Genomic DNA, 25,843 nt, shown 5'->3' on the forward strand with positions numbered 1-25,843 from the left:
TGGCAGATGTGGGCTTGCCCATAAGGAAACAAGCTTATAAATCATACACAATGATGTTTTTTGAAAATCTGAAAATGCTGAAATTTTGTGTGAGGGGTAGGTTTTGGGATAGACAATACAGATTGTACTGTATAAAATTACATCTATGGAAAACATGGAAACCAGTGTGTGTGTGTGTGTTTATGTATTTGTGAAAAACCATCAGACAAAAATCCAGTTGCAATTTTATTTCGTTTATTATATCTTTTTTGTAATAGTACCTGCATTAAACTATTTTAATTCTAGTAAATTCACATTTATATGATACAATGTACATAACAGTAAATACATGTAACATTCAGTATTGTTTCTTCCTGCAGTGTCCAAATAAACCCAACAAAACATCTGCTCGCCATCTCATGCTCCTCATACTCATCTCACAAAGCTCCTCTGCCAAGTGCAAGATTCAGTCTCTGGGTATAACGGGTTTCCGATCAACTTCATGTCCAAAATCTGAACAAGTGTGATTGTCAGAGGCAACCATCTCAGAGATACGGACTGTGATGTTGTGTAACACTACAAAAATATTCTACAGATAAATTGAAACCAAAATGGCACATTTGTCAAATAATCAAAAGGATTTTATTCAAGAACAAAACGGCAAAAGGGTATAAAGGCTGAAGTCTTTGGGTTTGTGGATACAGGATTGTCTGATATTGCCCTACAAGACCAATACAATAAGCCTTTCAGACTATGTATAAACACAAAACTAAAGCAGTTATCACAAACACAGCAAAATTATGTACATACTGAAAAAAAGACCTGATATTAATCTCTATATGATACTTTAAGTGCTACACTCTAATCTTATAAAATAAAATAAAAAAATCAGAGTAACACTTTATAATAACTTTCATTAATAAATCAGTAGCAAACATTATATAATGCTTAATGGATCATTAGTTAATATATGTTCAAAGAGTTGTTCACAGATGTTATGCAATGATTAAAAGCTTGTGTTAATGCCACTGATGTGTGATCTGGGTAAGGTTAGGGACAGGTTTGGTGGTTTGGGTATGTTTAAGGGTTGGCTGAAGGGTAAACAGTGTATGGGGTCACTTTGATTATTATAAGGGAACATGGTTCAGTCTATTTATATTATTTTGTTTTGATAAAAGTAAAAAAAATTGTTGTTTTCCCCTTTTTATTTACTATTCAAGGAATATACTGTTTAATGATATACTGAAGAGAAGTATACTAATGTGAGGTTTTGTTTTGTTTTTTTGCACAAAAATTTCAATGAGTTATGTCTTTAGCAAGCATTTAGTTTAGTTGAACTTAACCAGCCACCATTTACAGAAACCTTGCTACATTAACTATAATTCCAATGCCCATTAAGATACTAAATGATTATTAATTGTTCATAAACATTTACAAATTATGAATAGTTCCAACTAGATTGGCTACTACAAAAACACGAATAAATGATAAATAAATTATTAGTGAAGATGTGTCAATAGGGTCAATTCAGGTCTTTTGGTACACTTTTGGCCATTGAGATTACTGCTCATAAAGGCATTAATGATTATTAAACATTTATAAACATTTGCAAATGATGAAAAGTTTACACTTAGATTAAGTGGATTTCCACTAGATTAAGTACTGCAAAAAAAAAAAACTAAATAAATAAAATATTTAATAATAAACAAACAAAGACCAACTAATGAAGATGATATGAACTGAAAGATTACTGGCATTTCAATTTGGAATAAATAATCATATAGGTAATGTTTAGTAAGTTTCTTAGTATACATTAACAAGGGCGTTATTTTATATTTCTCGCTATTTGATATTTAAACTAATGAATTGTTAAGCATTATATAATGTTAGTTAATTTTTTTATAAATGTATTATAAAGTGTTACCAAAATCACATCCAGAAAGGGAGAATGCCTTCATTCAAAGATACAGATTACAGTGTGTTTGCATTTTTCCAAAAATGTATGGCCAAAAAGTTGAAAACAATCTTTCCTCATTATTTAGGCTCAGCTGCATCACTTTTTAAACTGAATGAACATCACAAGAATCTATGAATACTGACAATCATGCAGCTAGAGAATTTTAATGTTGTTCCATATCTTTTGCATAAGTACATCAAACATTTCTCCCATCTCTGACCATCTCCCATTCTTGCAAATGTCTGTGCTGAAGTTCAGAAGATCAGCTAGTGCTTCCTGCAACCTCAATTATAACACTCCATTATAAGGCCACGGATATAGACAACATAGAAATAATATGGAACAGTGACAGATGGCCATATCTTCACACAAACCCTGAGACATTATAAAGCCCTGGAGATTTATTTTGAATTGATTTCTGCCTTTCATCTAAAAACAACTCTATCCTATACCAAAGACAGTAATTGAACCAAATATATCAGTTGCACAAATTGTTATATTGGATCGCTTCAATTTTTTGTTACTATATCCATTAACATGCTGCTGAATCATAGAGTCTAACATAAGAGTAAGCAGAAAATTTATATATTTATATTCTTTGAGATGTTCTCCTAGTTCTTCTGTGTTCTCAAAATTGTTGACTGTTGAATGTTCTAGAATGCGAGATATTTGGGGTTTGGCTCTTTTAACTTGGGCCAATAAACAACTACCCATGGGCAAATAAACTGCAAAAATCTAGTTCACCTTAAGAATTATTATACACTTTATTTACTGAAGGAAATAAGTTGTAAAAAGGCATTAAGTAGCATTTTGGCCTATGTATAAATATTTATAAATATTTCAATTTGGCTGTAATTTAAGTCAACCCAAATTAAAATGCTTCAAATAAAAAAATGGCAGATATTTTAACCATATTTCAGCCACAGAAAATACTGAGTTTTACAAAAAAAAAAATTTTGTCCAATCCAATGCTCTCTAAAATGAGAATGTCCCTCTTCCTTATAAGTGACTAGCACTAGCAAGTAGTAAATCAGGGCTCATGGTTTAGTTTACAATCAAATTAAACAAATATCTGACAATAGTGGCAGCATAAATCTAGCTTCTTTAGCTCACATGACACTGAAAAACTGTCAATTTTCAAAATTTCTACAGTCTTCATATAGAGTGTAGTGATTCCTGTTATTCATTTTTCTATGACTGATTCTTCTCATACTGTCTCTGGTTGTATTGTATTGTATTTACTGTATACAAGTGAGGTCAGGGGTCAAACTCTGACGGCATATGGTTTGTGGTAATGGTACACTCAATGCATAGACAATGACTGAACTGGCCACATTTGACACATCAATAGCATATACATTATGGATGTTACATAGAGTTTCCTGTATAGATGCAGAAAAATGGAATTAAAGAATGCTAAAAAAAAATAATAAATAAAAACATTTAAACATACAAAGGAGGAATAATCTGTAGGCTAAAGCTAGCTGTGATGTGTAGTTTGTATAGTTGATGCTGAAATGTGTTAAACATAAAATGAATGATTTTGATTTGATTTTGAGTCTTTTATGGTGAATTCTCTTCAGGAAAGAAGTGAATATCCATGTTCAAGTCCATATGGCTTTTCTCAAATTAAAGGAACATGCAAACAATAATCAAAGGTGAAGGGAAACTGCTCTTTAGCCTACAGCCTAAAGTTAAGGATATAGTGATACATCAACTTCACAGGTGATACATCAACATTGAATTATGCTGAAGGCAATGTAAGATGTGTATTTCGGCATCTGCAACTTGGAAGCATGTGTGTGTTTGCAAGCTCTTGTTTTTTTTTCATACAGTAGATGTAGCAGTTGGTTTAACTGTGAGGCTCTGCGCGATATCCTCCCTATTGATCTTCTTCAGTGCTGTGCACAGTGCATCAATGTTAGCCGAATCCTGACTCGCCCAATGAGACAGAAGGGCCTGGATGGGCCTCTCTTCCTGCTTGAAATTAGCAATGTGTTCTTCTTTGTATCCAAGTAGCCCTGCCAGACTGCACCAATCAGTTTCCTCATTAGCTCCTGACTCCTCCCCTTCACAGGTACGATTTAGCAATTTCTCAACCTCCTCCCGTGTGTGTAAGGGCAACGACAGGGCCGAACCTCCATCTATCTTGACCACTAAAACAAAAATAATACATTTTTTGTTTGTAGTAGTGATAGTAGATATAGCAGTGATATAATCATAGAAATCATATAGACATAGCCACCAAGTAAACCAATCAAATGCATGCTAAATATATAATTATGTCATGTAACTTTCATGTAGACGGTGCAGATAGGTTTAACTTAAAATTTGATTTTAACAACTGTACAACTAAGATTGTTGCTTACAAGTTCTTATATATTAAATAATTTACAAACAAAAATTCAAAGTGTTGCACTGCATTAAACAAGCTTGCTTGCTCAATATTGAAATAGTCTGGTTCAGTATTTGCTGTAAGCTGGTCCCACAGAGTTCCTCTGAAACCCTCCACCTCCGCCAGCTCCACCTGTCTAGGAGCCAGATTTACTAAGCAGGGCAAAATGAGTGGAAAGTTTTTGTGGGCAATCTACTAACAATGAGAAAATAAAAGGACATAGACAACCCAGGCTAAATGCAAACTACCAAGAGCACAGCAATCTGTTGTAGCCTGATGAAGCTCAAAATTGGTAAAGACTTGCTCTCTGTAGGCACTAAATAATGCCACCAATATCAGTAAATTCAATTCGACAAACAGTGCTGTATCACATATGTATAATTTATAATTTGCTGATATTTGTGGCATTATTTAAAGTCTTTACCAATTTTGAGTTTCACATAGCTGCGATAGATGCTAATTTGCTCTGCTCTTGTTAGTTTGCATTGATCGTTGCATTGAACACTCATTTTGCCTTTTTTAGTAAATCTGGCTCCTAGACAGGTGGAGCTGGAGGAAGTGGAGGGGTTCAGAAGAACTCTGTGGGACCAGCTTACAGCAAATACTGAACCAGACTATTTCAATATATATGTATATTGATCCATCATGATCTTAGGGTTTGTACCTGTATGTAGAGGCCCTTGGCCCTCCTGTAAGCTCTGACTGTCCACTGAGATACCGCTGTCACTGTGGAGTTTCTCTCCCTCAGGAGAAGGGGTCTGACTGGGGTTTGTACTGCACGCTCTGTTATTGCCTCCTTGCTTGTTCTGCTTACAACTGTTCCACCTGAAAGTTACATCAGAAGCTTTTATTATCACAATTTGTATTCATTTGTAACCTAAAACTGAAGTGTGACATTTCTAAATCACTCATCTGCCCACTGCCATTGTTCAAACAAGCCCCACCCAAACACACCCCATTGGCTGAGACAGAAATGGAGATATTGGACCACTCAAACAAACAATGATTTCAAAGCACCAGGCTGTTCATACTCTGAAGGAACCAAAGCGAGTCTACACCCTCCAGCTGTGTGTTAATAGTTTATGACCGCTTTCCCCACAACCTCCATCTACGTCTGCTCAGAAAACTATCTTCCTTATTAAAATTTTTATCTACATTGTTCTCAGTCTGCAAAAACATGTAGTTATTATTTTTCATATTTGCATTTGCTGTCTTGATTATTATATTGCTAGATTTGCTTAAGGCCTTGAATGTGCTTCATCAAATCAGAAATAAAAGTAATGAATGTTTTTTTATCTGATCTGAGGTCAGTGTCTCTGTTTTACTCCACATAATAAACAATGTGCTCGTGATGGATCAGATGGAAGAACAGCCTAGAAGCATTTTTTCCTTTATAAAAATAGATGAACTAAAGCCTACCTAGCTGTACTGTGAGCAGAGATAAAAACAGTTTGGAGAGAGAATAATTCCAGTTCTCCTCACCATTTAAAGATGATGAAGGCCACCAGGCCCAACAGAACTGCAGCCAGTATGGAGGTATAGATGGGAATGAGGTTTTTACTCAGCCCAAGTTTCTTCAGCCCAGGGTCAGCCGTGGTCACGCTCTCCGTAGGACTGTCAGGAGGAGACTTGTCTGTATACGAGACAACTGACGGGGCAGGAGAAGAAGAATAAGAGGGAGAAAAAAAAGGAGGAAGAAAAGGTGTAACATATGGAAGAGGAGAAGAAGGAAAGCTTGACGTGTCAGGAGGATCTACATCTATTGGAGAAAAGAGACAAAGTCAAAGAAAAAGATGAAAAATCTGTTAGTTGATTAGAATCTATTATGTGAATTGGCATGAGAGATTTCTAAAGCAAGTAAAAATAACATAACAAATCATGCAGTTGTTATTTAAAAGGAGCCACATAGCCATTTATGAAACACAAGCAGAAAAAAATTATACAGGAATTTAAATTTAGATAAATTGAAACTGGTTTCAGAAATGATTTACAAAGACATTCTTATTGCAACTGCTGCATTATGAATTTTCATGCAAATCATTCATAAAACCACTTTTTTTTAACTGCGATATTGAATTGATAGTTGAAGTCCAGTACGATAAAAATTAACAGTTTGCACAAAAACTCTTTCTGCTTGAATAAGGTCAGTTGTGTTTAAGTTCATTATTTACTCATCCTCATATTGTTCCAAACATGTATGCAAAAAATAAGATTTTGTAAAAAAAAAAAAAAAAAAAAAAAAAAAAGTGTTGACCCCATTGACTTTTAGTGTATGGATGCAAACAGTTAAACTATTAGACAGAAAAAAACATACAGGTTTGGAAGGACATGAGGGCGATGACAGATAATTATTAATATATATATATATATATATATATATATATATATATTTTTTTTTTTTTTTTTTTTTTTTGACAAGTTAGTTACAACATTAGCAGACCTTGATATGGAATCTGTATGCACAAAAGCTACTGTAATTTCCACAGAATTGGCAACGCGTTTGATTACTAAATATTTTGGATAATTTAGATTTTCTGTTTTCTACTAAAAGAGTGTAAAAAAAAGTGATGAAAACATTATAAGATTCCATTTAGGTCTAGTCATAACATTAGTTTCTAAAACAATCCCAAAATGAAAGACAAAAGAATATTGTAAAATGGAGTAAAACACATTAGAACTCAGACTGCTTGGTTTTGACCCTGTGAACTCTGTTCGCTGGCAAGCAAAAAAAATTTGATTATTTGATTGGATTATCTTTGATTCAATTGGGGGTCGTAATAAACAGGCTTTGTCCTGAGTCAAACCTAATGGACACTCAGCTAGTGCAGGAGACTGTGATTAGATTGGAGAGGTAGAAACTCGGCCCAAGTAGGACAGGCATCGCCCCGGGCTACTGCATGTGTGTGTGTGTGTGTGTGTGTGTGAATGGGTGGTGTAAGTTATACCATAGACAGATGGACAGACACATTGAAGATCATCAGATATTATGGCTGTAGGGAAGGGGGTAGGGGGGAAGGGGGTAATTGGGTGGTTGGTTTGGGGAAGGGCCATGCTCCAGGGAATGTTGAGTATGGATTTATTGATCAAAGTACTGCAGCATGAAACATTTTGGAGGGAATTTTGGGCATGTGAGCTAGTTTTGTGGCACACTAAATAATTAATCATTCATTAAACAAAAGTAGAGCAAATTTCAGAAACAGTATTGTTGCATGAATGTGACAATTTACATAATGGATTTTTTACAATCGATTTAGACAGAAATTGTGATTAATGAATGTTAATTGTCACTATCACAGATTGATGGTGGTAACCAGGATATTGCAGTGATTATATTTAACGTGTTAATATTTAAAATGCAACAGTATGCAGTTGCCATAGTGTTCAGGGTGGTTGTTTAGGGATTGGTGTTTATAGGTTGTTTCCAACACACTTTGTGCCTTGGTTCAATAACTAGTTTCCCTTTCAATTTTTCCATAGGAATCTTTAACAGATCTTTATTAAGAACTAACCAACTAGCTACGAGGTGAATGACAATATTGCAAACTTTGATTCCCAAGTTCTCCCAGAACTAGATAAAAATGTCAATAAGAATGGTATAAATTACTTAAAATAATAATTTCTGATTATTCAAGTTCTCTCTCATCTATATTCACCTTTTTCTCATGGTTTCTCAACAGAATTCATAAAAGTTATATTAGAATATTGGCAAAACAGCTCTGTACAATGGCATTTTAATGGCATGTTAAAAAATTAAAGTCAAAATATTTCGAGAATAAAGTCTAAACATTTCGAGAATAAAGTCGAAATATTACAAGAATAAAGTTGAAGCTTTAAGTTTCCGAAAGTTTCCAGAATTTAAATTGTAGAAATGAAAGTTATAATATTTTGAGCGTATAGCCTTTATTGCGCATGCAAATGTCCTGGATTGAGAGAACGGAGAAGTTGCCAGGCCACCGGCAATGATTCAAATATTGTTGCGTCTAAGCGACTGTATCATCTTACTGGGATGAGGAAGAGTCAATTTTAATATCAAGTAATACCACTAATACCATGTTCTCACATTCAAGGCAACAGCCCAACATCTCATCACCAAATCTCCTTACAGGCAAAATGTTCCCTTCAAGAATTAAAATAATGAGATTGATGAGTATTGCTGTAAAAACAGCACAAACGGAAAGAGCAATCTATATTATTATCTCTCTATATGAAGCATATATATTATTCAGTCCACAGAAAGACAAATGTATTCTTGAAAATTGTCTATACACACTCTTTCAAGCTAGGGTGAAGGTATGCATTACACACACACACACACACACAAATACATGAGAGGTTATAAGAAGCCTAACCCGATTCTGTCATTCACTCGCAGTGCTTCACGGGAGCAGGTAGACTTGCTAAAATGTTCTTTCGTTCTTTTACGATTTTTTCTTGTTTAAATGATATGATTGGTTGAGATTTCTCTGCAGAATCATGGGTAATCTAGTTTCTCACCAGAATCTGCACTGTTAAACTAATACAACAAAATAATGCAGACTGATGGCTTTAGTAAAAGCGAATACCATCAGTAGCAACTTAACAGATCACAGTAAGTCTGTCTTTAACGGTTTATTAGTTATTGTTAAAAATCAATTTCCCTATGTAGAAAACTAATGTGATTTTTACAGTATCTTTGATATATTGGTCTCTAGTTTCATGTCCCCTATAAGCATTTGGGATTTTTACACACACATACTTGCATTTGTGGTTTATGGGGACTCTGGTAATGGTTTTTATACTGTTCAAACTGTATTTTCTATCACCCTACACCTAAGCCTACCCCTTACAGAAAACTACTGCCAATTTTTGAACTTTATAAAACACTGTTCTGTATGTTTTTAAAGCCTTTTGTTTTATAAACCATGTTTATGTTGCAGTACACATTTGTGTCCTCATAAACCATATATACCAGTACACACACACACACAGTGAATCATTGAAGAAGGGACACCAGACACCATCATGGACAGAGATCTTCTTTGTCATGAAACAGTCTCCCCCTCCCAAACACCCATGTCTCTGTAACTCCTCTGCCTCTTCGTATTGCTTTCTTTCTTTTCCATTATCTCTCCGTCACATCTCTCTCATGCATGTTTGACCTTTAGTTAGGCGGTTATTCAACCATTTCATAAAGACAGAACTCACTGCTCTACACATTTATATCTTTTCCTTTCTAATGCTCTGCCTCCTGCTCCTTTTTCTTCTCAGTTTTTTTATGTTCTTTTGTTGTTTCGGTGTATCATACTGTTCTTTTGCATGTATTGTTATTGCACATAAATACAGGGAAGTGCAATATGAAGTGTCACATGAGACTGTGATAGGCTGATTATCCATCAATGTGACAGGATATCATCTCAACGAGACCTGGCTTTCATGATTGTAAACGGTCCATAATCAACTGGTCTCTTGCATACAAAGACATAATTCGCTACTTATCATATCAGTTTGATGTATTGCTGGAGAAATTAACTAGCTAGTCACTGCTGTTGCCCGAAAGTCTAGTAATCTTCGGTGTTTGAGCAATGCTGGCTCAACAATATAGGACTGTTGTTAATGACAGCAGATGCAGATGGTGGAGTATTTCTGATTATTAAATGATTTAAGATTACCAATAATTTCAAGTCATTACAATTCATCTACACAAACAACAGAAAGCTGTTAATGTTCTTTAGCACCATGCATTCATTTACTTCTGTATGCTGTACTCCTGTTCGTTGTCATTTTGCTTTATTTGAATTTTAATTCATCATGGGTTCACACACACACACACACACACATATATATATATGTGCTTTCCTGCTGCTTTCATCTTCTAGGATATGTAGTTACACATTTTCTTTTCTTGCATTTCCACCTACGCATTAAACAGGAGATTCATTTCACTTTATAACCACATAATACCCCAATTCATAGAGCAATGGTCTTAACATTAGTAACCATCATAAAAAGAAATCTTGCAAAGCTTGCACTATATACCATATATTTGTCAATGTCATGAACAGCTAGTTAACAAATGTTGATCTAAAAAATCCAGTTAATATATGGGTGTCTCTCAGTTATAAAATGCAGAATTAATCTATCATAAATAAAATATAAAGAGATTGAGAATTGAACTTAACAAAAACTGTGACGATTGAACTACAATAACAAATGTAACACCATCCACAGCAATAAGTAATAACATTATGTTTATTTTAAGTCTGTTACTGCTGTTATATTTTCAAAGCAAAGTAAGGTGTACTTTATTTAAAAAAAGAAAGAAATAAAAAAGCTGCGGTTGCCACACATTTTACACATAAAAAGAGTTGTAGCATCATTACTGGATTTTAGAGACTTAAATTTACAGTAAAATTATAATGTCATGTCACATATACCAAAGTAAAAAAATAATCTGGTTTGTACCTTTATAATATACTGACAACCACAGTTAATAAAATGTAGATTTAGTAGCTAAATAATAATATACAACACCATAACTGTAGCACACAACACTAAAATAATGCCATGAACATTACTCCAATGATATAAGATGTACTACTGTATACAAAAAAAAAATGAAGAAGAAATAATTATTTAAATAAAAAACCAGCAAATGTGAAGTCCCACAGAGAATTATAGGAATGTAAAAAAAAATGCCTTCCTTTTATTAACTGTAAATTGCGTAACTTGTTATTGTTCACTTCCAAAAAGGTACATTTAACAGTATTTTACTGTAAAATGAAATTACATTAAATGTCCCATTATATCTTTTACAGCTTTCACCATATATAGAAAAGGTATTCATTGTCAACCAATAAACTGCTTTTTACCATGGCCTTTCCATAGTCTAGTACTCTTAGAATTACACTCCCTGGACTCCATGAACTATTTTTTATTTATTTTTTTAACTTCATGTTCATAGTTATTTAAGTTTTCATTCTTAGTGTGAGTGGGCCTTTACGCAATGCCCTAGTAACCACCAAGAACACCCTAGCGTTGGTGACCATAGCTATTGGTCACTTCCAACAAAGACACAGTTGTAATAGGAATAATGGCACTATGTTGTTTATTTACAGTGAAGCTGCATTCATAGTGTTACAGATCATCATACTGTACAACATAACACAGTATGAGCAACAAAAGCCGACAGGCCTGCACAACCACAGTCTGCTTTCTAACACATTTTATGGCATAATAGCATGTATTCATACTATAATAATCTATGCCTGTGATTAAAAAAAAAAATCCAACACAGACACAGGTTATTATTTCTCACAATCGGGACTGTTTAATTCTTCAATGAGAAGGTGAATAGCTGCCTCATAACAATCTAAGATGAGAAGATGATGGTTTGGAGAAAGTATTTACTGTAAGTGACTCTGTCATTATGTTTATTGAGAATATACACAGCATGCCTTGTCATTCTGGAGAAGAGAGTGGAATATGTTGCGTTTTGTCTGCATGCATTCATGTTCTCTGTGGCAAAATGTGATACCGTTCACAAAAGGTCAGTGTGAGTAACCTGAGATCACAGCGGAGAAACTCCATCTCTATTATCGACCACAAACGCTTCTCTACATATGCTTTCTCCCTCTCATCTCAAATCTGTCTCCTGATACACATCTGTCATTCCGTATGCATTTCTGTTTTCAGTTCTCTTTTGTTTTCTTCCTTTCTTTCAGATCTTTTGCTATGGTTCTCTCTTTTCTCATTCAAATCCTTTATTATTTATTGAGTCTTGATCCAATAGTGAGTTAGCAAATCTGTGTGATCTGTATTATGTCAACAGAGTCAAATTGAGCCCCTCAAATCATCAAGTTAACCTAGTCTAGGGTAACTCACTGGCAGGCAGGGAAATCTGATCTTCAATCAGTATTTCCTACTACCTGATTTAATTAAGTGCTAATGCATAAATGCTGTTCAGTGCTGCCCGTGATATTTAGGGCTTCCTGTCAGTTCTAAGAACAAAAATAGTCCTTATAACAATATGAAATAGTTTGCTGTTCATAAAAATAAATGTATTATGAAATATGTTTGGAAAATACAGATTATTGGTATTGCAAGATATGTTTTCTGCCTGAATGCTAACAAAGTACCACTTTAAGATGACGTAGTTAAACAGTAAATAGTAAATTATGCATAATTACATGCAACTAACCTTCAAAGGAATGAACCCTAACTCTAACCTTAACCCTATAGTAAGTACATGTAGTTAACTCTCTTTTACCGCAGTTTTTTTTGTAACAAAGTAGCTGCATCCCAAATGATGCACTATACATTATGCACTATGCACTTATGCACTCAACCGTGTAGTGTATGAATTTTATAAGATTATTTTGTCCCCCTCTGCTTATGCAATTAAACCTGCGACAGTTGAGTGCATGAAGGTATTCAAGTGCATCATATTTAAAAGTGCAAATTTTCTTTCTTAGATTTTCAGTGTGGACACACTACTTGCACTATTTATAACACGAAACACAATACGCGCATTGGGACACACCTAAATTCAAGAGTGTAACAGTTAATGCTTTAAATGATAAGTTAATGATGTACATATATAAAAAAAATACCTGTTATTGAAAAGCCAATAATTATTTATATGTTATGTTAATTTATTATCATGTTATGGTATAGCCGATAACCAATAAATGTCTGACAAATACATAAATAAATAAATACTCTACAATATTCATTTTGAGTATATAATAATCACTAATATGTATTGATGTATTTGTGATGTATTTTATGTATGATACTTGTTAAATTAATTTGTAGTCAAATTAATCTTTGATTATAAAAGTATAACATAATGCTACCATAAAAGATTAGAGCCTGCCCCACACCCCCAACCCTGGTTAACACGTTCCATAACCACTCGATGCTCAAATTCTCCAGCTAATGAACTTCCATGCTAGAATGTAGTGAATTCATCCGGACACACTCTTGCCACACAATTTAGTTGTTGAACCTTGACATTGGGGTTGTAACGGGAAAGATTGTGAGATAAAAGAATAGATATAAATTGTTCGCAACTGAAAGGATTCTCTTGGAAACTATGGCACAAAACAATTCTTCCTAAGAATCTTAAATTCCACACTGGGCATCTTGGAATTTGAATGATGTAATTCCAATCACAATCACAGCTATATCCCAGAGTGAGAACAGGATGAAACCAGGGGCCTAAAAGTTTTGCATAAAGAAATTTATGAGACATAAAACTGGCTCTATATAGGCTGACACAAGTTTGGCCACACGTCAGATCTTCACCCCAAATCCTCACATCAGGGCAAAACGTTAAGTTACCCCAGAAATCAGCTCATCACTCTATCCACTAAAGTCATAGGGCACATGCCAGACAAGTGCAGACAGCTGGAGAATGAGCAGTTGTCATGAATAGACACACTTCAATGTTGTAGGATGGGGAGTTTGGGGTTAACAGAGAGAGGGATTGATTATTTCTGTCCCCAGTACAGACAGGCGTCTCAGTTTCAAGGCATACATTGTACTCAGCAGAAAAAGAGGTCAAAGTTAAAGAGTCAATATGGGTAATGATAAATCTTTAGGTTTGGATGGGAGGCATACTGACCAGTAAAGCTATTTTATGTACTTAGTATTGAAAAAAGCCCTCCACTGTCTCACAGCCACTTATAAAAATTAATCACTAGAGAATAGATTTTTCATAATTAATAAAGTCATAATATCTCTAAATTCTAATTGTAAAAAAAAAATTATCTAAAATATTTTCAAATTATTATTTTTAATTGTTTAAGTTTTAAAAAAAATCATATTCTATTTTCAGTATGTTGTATTATTTACGGTATTGCCTTTATACTGATTTGAAAATGTTTTTAAATGTCCACTTCATGTTTTCCCGCAATCTGTGTGCCGCAGTTCCCGAAGCTCGTTCATTAACAGGTAGATGCCTTTCAATCCACATTACAGTCAGTGGATGATCTTATATGTTGCTTAAGTGCCTATATGTATCATAAATATTTTTAGACCTGGATAAATTTGCTTTGATGTAACAACCATTACATCTGTTATGCTAAAATTTTACTTTGGCAAGTAATGGGTGCCTTCCACTCCTCTCGTAAATGATGGGTGGTTCCAAAATACATGGTCACATGACAGTAAAAGTGTACAGCTGCCAAGATACAGGGTTTGTGTCAACTTACCCACTGGCTCAACTTATCCCACTCTCCCCTGCTTCCATTGAAGATGAGGCAGAAAGAGGCTCAGAGAGTGAGGGAGAAAATAAAGTCTGAAAATATTACAGAGTATGCTGTCTTTTAACTATATATTTTTAACAACTAGATAATTTGTTACAAACACCCACCCCCTTAGTGCCCCTTTTTTATTTGGGCCACTGCCCCTCAAAATATCTGTGCACGGCCCTGATCCTGATGTTATAAGATAGTAACAAGGCTCAGGTTTTTACAAAAAAACTTTTTTTTTCCCTTTTGATTTTAGGGTGAAATGTGACCTACGACATGAAATGTGATATGTTCTTTTAATATTCACCCTGGATAGGGTATGTTGCAATTGACGGGGCTTTTCGACACACACCACACAGCTTCATGCTTTTTAATGAAATGACACGCCACTTTCATGCTGCCTGTTCCCACACATAACTAATGTCCCATTAAACCAGAGAATGACAACAAATGTCTCAGAAGTGAATCTGTGTGTGTGTTCACTGCTGTGTGTGTGCACTTTGGATGGGAAAAATGCAGAGCACTAATTCCGAGTATGGGTCACCATACGTGGCCACACTTATCTGATCACTTTGTCCTTTTCAAGGGTCTCACTGCAGTTTCTTGGATTTTTGGACCAAATGTGAACACTCCAAATGATCTCAGACTTTTTTAAAAGTGAACAAATCACTCTTAAGTTCACTTGATTTTTCCATTTAATTTGGTCATCGGACCCCTGCGTACGAATTCATCACACTATTCATCATTCACCATTTAATTATATTATTAAACTACTGTATGTTACATTGCATTGAGCTGAATATTTGTTTGTCCTCATCTGATTTCACCTGATTTCACAACACACGCATCATCTGTAATCTGGTAAATTCCTGATACATAAGAACATTATTTTTCTGAAACAGATACCTCACTTCCTTGTAGCAAACAACACCATGTTTTATTTACTTTCGTCTGGAGGTCTTCATGTTTATAGAACCCAGGCTGAACTGAAATCAGTAGCCACACATGACCTATGACCTCTCACCTTCATGTCAAGACCCTGACACTGATCACTAACAGATAAACATCACTCACACACACACATGCATGTCTCGGCAGTCATGTACAAACTGATCCAATCCAGATTATCAGTGTTTAATATTTGCTGATTAGCTATAGACAATGTAAATAATTCCCTTTGTTTCGCGACAATTTTGTGTGAAAGTCAATCCAGGAAAATACATATTCATCCAAGTTAAAAATAACTGAACCAGTTTCCATATTTTTCCAAACTAAGTGGTGGTGAGTTTTTGCCAAGTTTAGCTTTTTTGCAAATTTATGGATATTTGCGTTATACTTATAGGGTTAGTACACCCAAAAATGTAAATTATGTCATTAATTACTCACCCTAATGTAATTCCAAAGTTAATAGCTCAAGTAATTTGTGGATTAATGCTTATTGGAGACGCGAACCGTTTCAAACGATTCGGTTCAATTTAGTGAACTGTTTCAAGAAGAAATTTATTTTTGATGCTTCAACAAATTCTAACTGACCCTGTGATGTCACATCGACTACTTTGATGATGTTTTTATTACCTTTCTGGACATGTACAGTATACGTACATACGTTTTCAATGGAGGGACAGAAAGCTCTCGAACTAAATCTAAAATATCTTAAACTGTGTTCCAAAGATGAACGGAGGTTTTACAGGGTTGGAATGACATGAGGGTCATTAATGACATAATTTTCATTTTTGGGTGAACTAACCCTTTAAGTTTATGACTAAGGTAATACAATTTTGTGAGGAATAAGTTTGGAAGATGATTTTGTACTTATATGCCTCAAATTGTGTGGATTATTAAGGGGAACTGCTGCATCATTTTCCTGATGAGTGATGAGATTTGCTATTTCCATTTTACAGATGCCGTCTATACACACTCATTGCACAAAATGCCTAAAATTACATCATATATTTTCTGTGTGATACCATAATAAGAATACATTAAGAAAGTACATTGAAAATCCATTTATGGGTCCTGCTGCACTTAGAATGGTTTTCTTTGATGGCAGGACTTGGGCTGTGTACAAAGCCTCTTTCTCCGATCCTCTTCTGAAACCATGTTAGCGGCCAGACACAGAACAAAGCCTGTAATGCTGACTGCAGAACTCTGAATGTGGTCCTTTGCTAACGATACTGTTAATTTTATTCACAGCTCATTTCAATGTGTGTGTGTGTGTGTGTGTGTGTATGTGTATGTGTATGTGTATGTGTATGTGTATGTGTATGTGTATGTATGTATATGTATATGTATATGTATATGTATATGTATATGTATATGTGTATATGTATATGTATATGTATATGTATATGTATATGTGTATATGTATATGTATATGTATATGTATATGTATATCTATATATGTATATATGTAAGGGGAAGTCGTGGCCTAATGGTTAGAGAGTCGGACTCGCAATTGAAGGGTTGTGAGTTCGAGTCTTGGGCCAGCAGGAATTGTAGGTGAGGGGAGTGCATGTACAGTGCTCTCTCCACCCTGCTCTGTGTCTGTGCACTTTGGATGGGTTAAATCCAGAGCATGAATTCTGAGTGTGGGTCACCATACTTGGCTGAATGTCACTTTCACATATGATTTAAATTTTGGATTCGAATATATTTTCAAATTAAATGTATTCCTGTTCTAGCAAAGCTGAACATCAGCAGCGTTACTCCTGTCTTCAGAGTCACATGCTGATGCTGAAACTGATTGTGATACATAATATTGGTGTGATAACTGTTATGTTATTTATTTTTTAATTTGATTAGTTTTTTCAGGATTCACTGAAAGCCGTAAAACTAGCATTTATTTTAAATATATATCTCTTGTAATATGTGTCTTTACTGTCACTTTCAATCAATTTAATGCATCCTTGATGACAAGAATTAAAACAAGTAATTTCTTCTGAAAAAATAAAAAATAAAATAAATAAAAAACATACTCCAAACTTTTGAATGGTAGATTATCCTGGTTTCTACAAAATAATTAAGTAGCAAAATGGTTTTTACATTTACATTTATTCATTTAGCTGACGCTTTTATCCAAAGCGATTTACAATTGCTATATATGTCAGAGGTCGCACGCCTCTGGAGCAACTAGGGGTTAAGTGTCTTGCTCAGGGACACATTGGTGTCTCACAGTGGATTCGAACCCAGGTCTCTCACACCAAAGGCATGTGTCTTATCCACTGCAATGTTATTTTTAACATTTAATAATAATAATAGTAATAAATGTTTATTGAGCCCTAAATCATCATATTAACATGATCACTGAAGAATGGAGTAATGATGCTGAAAATTCAGCTTTGCATCACAGTAAAAAAAATCTATTTAATTACATTTAAGTTTTACATATAGAAAGAGTTTCCTTTCATTGTTATAGTATTTCATAATATTACTGTTTTTACTATGTATTTTAAAAGAAAATGCAAATTGAAATGTAAAATTGTGGTACCTAGAAAGTGCACACCACCCATCAACACAATAAATAAATAATAAAAACGAGTGCACTTATATTGTAGTGGTGACATACGCAAATGTAAAAATCTAATTGTCATAACTAACTTGTCTTCAACTGTCATCTCCAGAGAACAGAGCCAATGAGGGCCAACACACAGGGCAATTTCTCGGCTAGTAATTTTAAAACAAAGCAAGAAACTGAGTAATAGAAATCTGTTTGTCATATTGTGTCAGAATAACCCATCTATTCACAACTTCGGTTTGATTTCTATTCTAGATTCTCCTACCTTGGCAGACAGCATCACTGAAAGGTGTGCAGCTTGTCAACTCCAACTCAGGCTCATCGCAGACGGAGCAGGGCATGCAGGGGTCAAAAGAGGTCTCCTGATCTGAATACGTGTCATCCAAGCACTCCTCACACACCGTGTCACTGTCATAATTACAGCCTCTCAGCACACCATGGCCCAGAGGACACACCGTGCAGGTCTCACAGCGGCCCGTCACTGCGCTGAAGAAGAACCCATAGTCGCAGACACACATTGCGTTGTTGGCATCAGTGCAGGGCGTCAGCATGCGCATGTATTTAGAACACGGTGTACACGGCTGGCACTTCTCCGTGTGGCTGAAGTTTTCAGAGAATGTCTCGCCTGAAGGCAAAAGGAGAAAAGGTTAAGAGCACAGTCTCTTTGAACATACAGAGTTTGTAGTTGTGCATTTCAGGGTTATTATCATTACCTAACCATGAAGACTGTTTCAATTCTTGAAATAAAATACAAATGAGCTGAAATAAAATAAAATAAACATTCAGTTTCCAAGGCAACATTTCATATTTTCAGTTGAATTATTTACAGGCAAGCAATATTAGCAATCTTTGCATTGACCTTCAATCCCACTTCATTTAACTGCAAAACATTTCAAATGTTACAAGGATTAAAGATTTTAAAGATATGATGTGTGATTGATTATAAGGCCAATACTACATTTTATAAATTCCAAAACTACTCTGAAAGGGTTAAAAAATGTATCACTTTAGGACTTGGCTAGTAATGGATGTATGCAGCTTTAGAGCTGAGGTATAGCCCTAGCACTTTGGAGCCGGGGTGAAAAAATATGATTTCTAAATCTGCTCTCTGAAATATGTTATAGAATGACAGCGCTTCCAGAAAATGTGCCATATTAAAAAAAAAAAAGGGTGAAAGAAAGTCATGAGTCATATTTTGACCACATGTATTCCAATAGATATCTAGAAGGGGAAGCTACCAGAAGAAATGATGATGTCAATATTGCAAAGAGTGGAGAGCATATATCTAATGCTGCATACTCATGGTATTGTATTCCCATCCTCCAACCTATTCAGATATATTAGTGGATAGAGGTCTAGCAATCACTAAATTATTCAGGAAGCTGTTTTGTCCGTGTATGTGTGTGTGTGTGTCGCCCCAGTGTCCCATACCATATCAAGTGTTTCAGTATATGCCACTGGCAGGGTATTCATAGACGCAGTGACCAGACAGTGGCAGAGAGAAAGATAACACACTAATGCCATAGTTATCCTTACATCTATCCATCAAAGAGGATGAAATGTTATTGTGTCTTTGTGCTGGACAAAACAGAGTTTCACATTATGGGTTCCCCTGTGTGCTGGAGCTGCTAATGGTCCTAATGATAACGGGGTAATGTGCTGGCTTCTGGAGGCTAGTTATTTGGGCTTTATTTAGGAGACTGATGGGTAATCTGTGCATTTCCTGCAGACGAAATCCCGTCCACTCATACTTTCTCCCTCTTAGTCTACTCTTCTCCTGCTCTCTGCCCTTTGAGATCCATTAGCATAATGCTAGCTATCAATAATGCATGTCCATGCATTCTGACAGATGGACGATGTATAGGGGTGTTCTCAGCTGTACAAGTCATGGAGTGTATGTGTCCATCAACATTAGGACTAAAATGCTGAGATAGCATTCTGTCAGTGGCTTTTGTTTTGCAGGTTCCAAAAAAGGACACCTATACTCTGACAGTACATAATTGACTATTTTAGTATGAACTGCTAGATAACTATGGTCTTAAAAATACAGCTGATAATAACCATGTCTTTTGATGCAAAACAGCAGATATGAGACAGTATAAAGCCAACAGAAAGCCAAAAAATAAATAATGATACTGAAAGATATAGATTTAAGAGATATTTCTATTTGATCTAACCACTGAACAAAATATTTTTGTTGGTTATGACTGGATGTGATTGATACAGTAATTATTTATGTATTTATTATGCATTTATTATTATTGAAATGTTTCTGAATTAAATAATACAATGTAATTTAGATGTTAACACTTGATGCACTTTTTTTTAATGCAATACCTCTGAATTAACTTCTACACAATAATTACTCAAAATGTACTTATTGGATGAATAATGAAAGTTCACATGTCCTGAAGTGTGACATGCTATTCCTCATTTAAAACTATTTATATAACATATTACATTATTATTCAATCAGCATTTATGAACTCAAATTTATTGAGAGAGTTTTTCTACTTTCACTAAATGGATGTGTTAATGTGTCAACTTGCCATTTACTGTTGAGTGAATAGAAACAATAGTTTCATTCATTGCAAGAAACTCTGATCTGTTACGTGGTTAAAAACATAAAGTCGCATAAAGTCATAAAATATAGTCAACAAAGTCATAGTTTAACTTTTAGAGTGTATTCAGCTTGGATTTCATATTTATATTTTCATATTTGTACATCTATAACATTTACACCTACACCAAGCTAACTTTTAAAATTCAGCTGAGCAATTTTAGCACACCCACAAACTACATAACCCTTGTGGAGAAGTAAACTTTAACAAATTAGAAAACAAGTACTTACTACAGTATGTAATATGCCTTACAATAATATACTCAAATCTCAAATATAAACTCAATGTAATATTTTTGGACACTGAATTATTATTATGTTATTTGCAATTAAATTAAAATCTATATTTCAATGTATATTAAAAGCATTTATTTCAGTTTGTTTCAGTGTTGTTGTTTTTTTTTTTTTTTTGGACCCACTTAGTAGGACTTAATATCTTTATATGTAGAACTTTATATTTTTATGTGTAAATTCAGAATTACTTTAATTGTCTTATATTAAAATATGGTTAAAGTGAACTGCATTTATGTGAACACATTTATGGTCACTAAAATATAATTTAAATGTCACTTCTATTGAAACCTGTATGTCATGTATTTAAATAGATTTACAATTACACATTTGTAATGATTTAGTTTCCATCTAGTATTTTAGTCAACACATCAAAATAAAGTGTACTTCTTTCATTTTGACATTATTAATATGACTACTTTTTAAAAGTGTACTTAAGTGTTTTAAGAAGCAGTCATGAAAGTGTAATCTAAGTACACTTAAGTGGACTTTTATTTCAGTGATATTATATAACCTGTAAATACATTTTCTTTTAAGTACTCTTAAGTTTACATTCAGCACAATTATTCACACTTATTTTTCACAAGTGAACCCAAAATATATTTGAATGATAAATGACTTATAATATTAAACTAAACTGTGATAGTGTTTACCTTTCCCTCTGTAAAATCACTATATCAGAGTACCAGCATTTTAGCATTATCAACACAAGTTTGCAAAATACCGAAGCTAAAGAGTCATGAATTCATCTACAGTTCAAAAATGGGTGCCTGAAGTAACAACTGCAAGTAAACAGAAGGTGCATGAAGCTAAACTTCAAAATCTCCCTGCGGGCTACAGGCGGTAACATTTATCAGAAGGTATGGGTGGAGCAATCTGCTTTACGGAATCAACTATGAATACTGTAAATAAAATTATTGTGCTGTACTGCTGATAGTTACGTCCCAAACTCACACCATTGGTTGAGACAATAATGCTGTGTGGGTTTGTCAGGACACTAAATTTTTGATAGTGAATGGTGCATATACACACCTGGTTCTTTGACATTACACAGCACTTATGTGTCACAAATTAATATGAGCCAGTTAGCTTAAATTATCACTTCTTAAACAGCTGTTTTCATTCCAGTAACATCCCGAATGCTACTTTTACATGTCAACACATTATTGCTGAAGTGCTGTCAAGCAGCATTAGGTGACTTACGAGGCTGTGAAAGGAACAGTTTGGGGTTTTCAGCATGTAATGGTTAAGCTGATGGATGAGGAATGCAGATCCCAGCACAGGCCCTTAGGGAAGGCCAGATGAAGAGATGGGAATTACAGAAGGAAGAATGTTTGTAGTGGGTTGTAGTGAATGACAGGAGGTCTTGGTGGACATGCCATTCTGTGACCTTTACCCAAGGCTACTAAATATTAAAAAAAAAAAGTAAAATGCACATTACTCAAGATTAGGTTAGTTTAGGTTATCTATCTGTGTGATTAATGTGTTGAATGCACATTTATACAATATTATCCTACATGAAAGAAAATGACAAATTAAATCTCTTTAATATCTCATATGGTTAGATGCACAGCAAATAGAGATTTTGCTGAATTCTCCTACTTCTCAGATTTTCTCTAGAGAATGTTGTAATTCTCCTCTCAAACCATATAATCTGATGAGTTATGCTATCCATAATAAATGCATAGCTCTATAGGCCTACACTTAATGTAGGTTAACAAGTGTTTCATTTGTGTATATTCTTATTGCTACTAATGCATTTTAATAGAAACATTCAGACATACAGTACAGCAGTCCAAAGGTCTGATTGCATTGCATTTTGTTTTTTGAATGAATACAATGTTCACAAAAATATATGATCAGCATATCAATTTAAATGAAAAGTTTCATTTAAAAAACACCAGGAAATTGCAGAATGTCCAGAGCCGCATGATCAATGTGCCAAATTAGATATTACTTTAAAATGTTTCAAAAACCTTTATCTTCCTGTTTATGTGAAATGCATTTAAATGAAAATAAATAATAATAATAATAATAATAATAAAATACAAATTTGAATTATTATTTTCAGACTTTTGGGCCTCATTGTAGTTATCCATACATAAATGAAAGATAAGGTTAGTATGGGTAGTTAGTTAGGAGTTATGAAAATGAATAAAATTATAACAGTGTTTAACACACTTTTTAAAAGAGCATTTTGCAATAATGTTGGATGAAAAGTTTTACCTTAGAGTTTTTATGTTTTAATCATTTTGTGTGATACTTTACACTTATTTTGATGTGTTGACTAACATACTAATGCACATATAAAATATTTGATTATAAATGTAACTGTAGTGTGTTATTCAATACAGCACACACACATATATATAATGTATTGTATTTTATTATATATATATAATATAATTTTGATGTTTATAACTGACAACTAAGGAAACTCCAAAATTCAGTATCTCAGAAAATTTGAATATTGTGAAAAGGTTCAATATTGAAGACACCTGGTGCCACACTCTAATCAGCTAATAAACTCAAAACACCTGCAAAGCCTTTAAATGGTCTCTGTCTAGTTCTGTAGGCTACACAATCATGGGGAAGACTGCTGACTTGACAGTTGTCTAAAAGACGACCATTGACACCTTACACAAGGAGGGAAAGACACAAAAGGTCATTGCAAAAGAGGCTGGCTGTTCACAGAGCATTGTGTCCAAGCACATTATTAGAGAGGTGAAGGGAAGGAAAAGATGTGGTAGAAAAAAGTGTACAAGTAATAGGGATAACCGCACCCTGGAGAGGATTGTAAATCAAAATCTATTAAAAAATGTGGGGGAGATTCACAAAGAGTGGACTGCAACTGGAGTCAGTGCTTCAAGAACCACTACACACAGACCTATGCAAGACATGGGTTTCAGCTGTCGAACTCCTTGTGTCAAGCCACACTTGAACAACAGACAGCGTTAGAAGCGTCTAAAGACAAAAAGGACTGGACTGCTGCTGAGTGGTCGAAAGTTATGTTCTCTGATGAAAGTAAATTTTGCATTTCCTTTGGAAATCAGGGTTCCAGAGTCTGGAGGAAGAGAGGAGAGGCACATAATCCACGTTGCTTGAGGTCCAGTGTAAAGTTTACACAGTCAGTGATGGTTTGGAGTGCCATGTCTTTTGCTGGTGTTGGTTCACTGTGTCCAAGATCAACACAGTCGTATACCAGGAAGTTTAAGAGCACTTCATGGATCCTGCTGCTGACCAACTTTATGGAGATGCAGATTTCATTTTCCAACAGGACTTGGTACCTGCACACAGTGCCAAAGCTTCCAGTACCTGGTTTAAGGACCATGATATCCCTGTTCTTAATTGGCCAGCAAACTCACCTGACCTTAACCCCATAGAAAATCTATGGGGTATTGTGAAGAGGAAGATGCAATATGCCAGACCCAACAATGCAGAAAAGCTGAAGGCCACTATCAGAGCAACCTGGGCTCTCATAACACCTGAGCAGTGCCACAGACAGATCGACTCCATTCCACGCCGCATTACTGCAGTAATTCAGGCAAAGGAGCCCCAACTAAGTACTGAGTGCTGTACATGTTCAGACTGTTCATTTTCAAAATCCCTTTCTTTGCATTGGTCTTAAGTTAAATTCTAATTTTCAGAGATACTGAATTTGGGGTTTTCATTAATTGTCAGTTAGAATCATCAAAATGATATAATATATATTTATATGGTAACACAAAACATTATGGTTAATGTATTAATGAGTTATAAGCTATTAGTTTATAGTTCTAACAATTATTCATTGTTTCTTTATGTTGGTTCACAGTGCATTAACTAATGTTAACAAATTTGAACTAATACAACTACTGTTAACTAATGAACCTTATTGTAAAGTGTATATATTGTATATATATTATTTTTAGTTTTTTAGTTTTTGTTGTTGTTTGTTTAAGGAGACAAGAAACTCTACATGAGTACTGTACGTACTAAAGGATGTCTATTTTTGGTCACATTTCTGGCTACTTGTCCTCTAATTCCATTTATCTCTCTTCTCCTAACTTGTCTTGTTCGGCTGGGTCATGCAAACAGACATGTGGGAGATGGTGGGATTCTTGGAAGCGGTGGGATTCTGGCAGCCTCTGGACCAAGACTTGGCTCAGGACCAGCCTCGGTAAATAAAAAAACTCTAACCCCCAAATGATGGTTCAAACACTTACATGATCCTGACAGTCCAACAACTGGATTTTGCCTTAATTAAACTCACTTAGAGCCGTGAGTGGATAAAACACTCAGAAACACTCAGAGCTCTCTGAGCTCTCCAGACAATGTTTTGTCAAGTCTCATTTCCTAAAAGCATTTCCCCTTTAATTACTAGTTACTGTTCACAGCTCAAAAGCCCTTTGCCTCCCCTCAAGTGAGAGTTCAGCACAGGAAATGGCATTTTAAATAAGGCAGCTGCTTCATTTTAGCAACACTGCGGCCAACATCTCTGTGGATACTCACTGTCAAGACACGGTTCACACACTGTCTGTGTCGCTCCGCAGGGCTGCACCATCCCTTCCCCGGGTTGGCACTGTTTGCAGCACTCCCCACTGTTCGTGAACGACCTTGAAGGACATGAGTCCCGTGTAGACAAGACTTTGCCCTATAGAGATAGAAAAAAAAGAGGGTACAATTAAACTTGCCAAGAAATGAAAATTCAATGTGAATGAATCATACATGTATATAAAAATGTTTTTTATGTAAATAATCCCACTCTGACGTACATCACAATAAGGAAGAAAAGATCTGCTGTTACAATCCTATAGAGATAGTTTGAGAAAACAGAAATACAAAATAGCATTTAATCACATAAACACATTTAAAA

The 25,843-nt window shown here is 34.8% G+C and overlaps 1 protein-coding gene across 1 annotated transcript in view; it reads right to left on the reverse strand.

Moving 5' to 3' along the window:
* Positions 1 to 212: 212 nt before the first annotated feature.
* ngfrb (nerve growth factor receptor b) overlaps positions 213 to 25,843 on the reverse strand; it is a 33,141-nt gene continuing 7,510 nt past the window's right edge. The window contains exons 2-6 of the mRNA XM_026222952.1: positions 25,480 to 25,621; positions 18,343 to 18,702; positions 5,814 to 6,090; positions 4,996 to 5,156; positions 213 to 4,092 (exon numbers count right to left, since the gene is read on the reverse strand). Coding sequence (XP_026078737.1) covers positions 3,764 to 4,092; positions 4,996 to 5,156; positions 5,814 to 6,090; positions 18,343 to 18,702; positions 25,480 to 25,621 — 1,269 coding nt within the window. The 3' untranslated portion in view covers positions 213 to 3,763. The remainder of the gene's footprint in view (positions 4,093 to 4,995; positions 5,157 to 5,813; positions 6,091 to 18,342; positions 18,703 to 25,479; positions 25,622 to 25,843) is intronic.

Source organism: Carassius auratus, chromosome 37 (assembly GCF_003368295.1).
Source record: "Carassius auratus strain Wakin chromosome 37, ASM336829v1, whole genome shotgun sequence".
Lineage (NCBI taxonomy): Eukaryota > Metazoa > Chordata > Actinopteri > Cypriniformes > Cyprinidae > Carassius > Carassius auratus.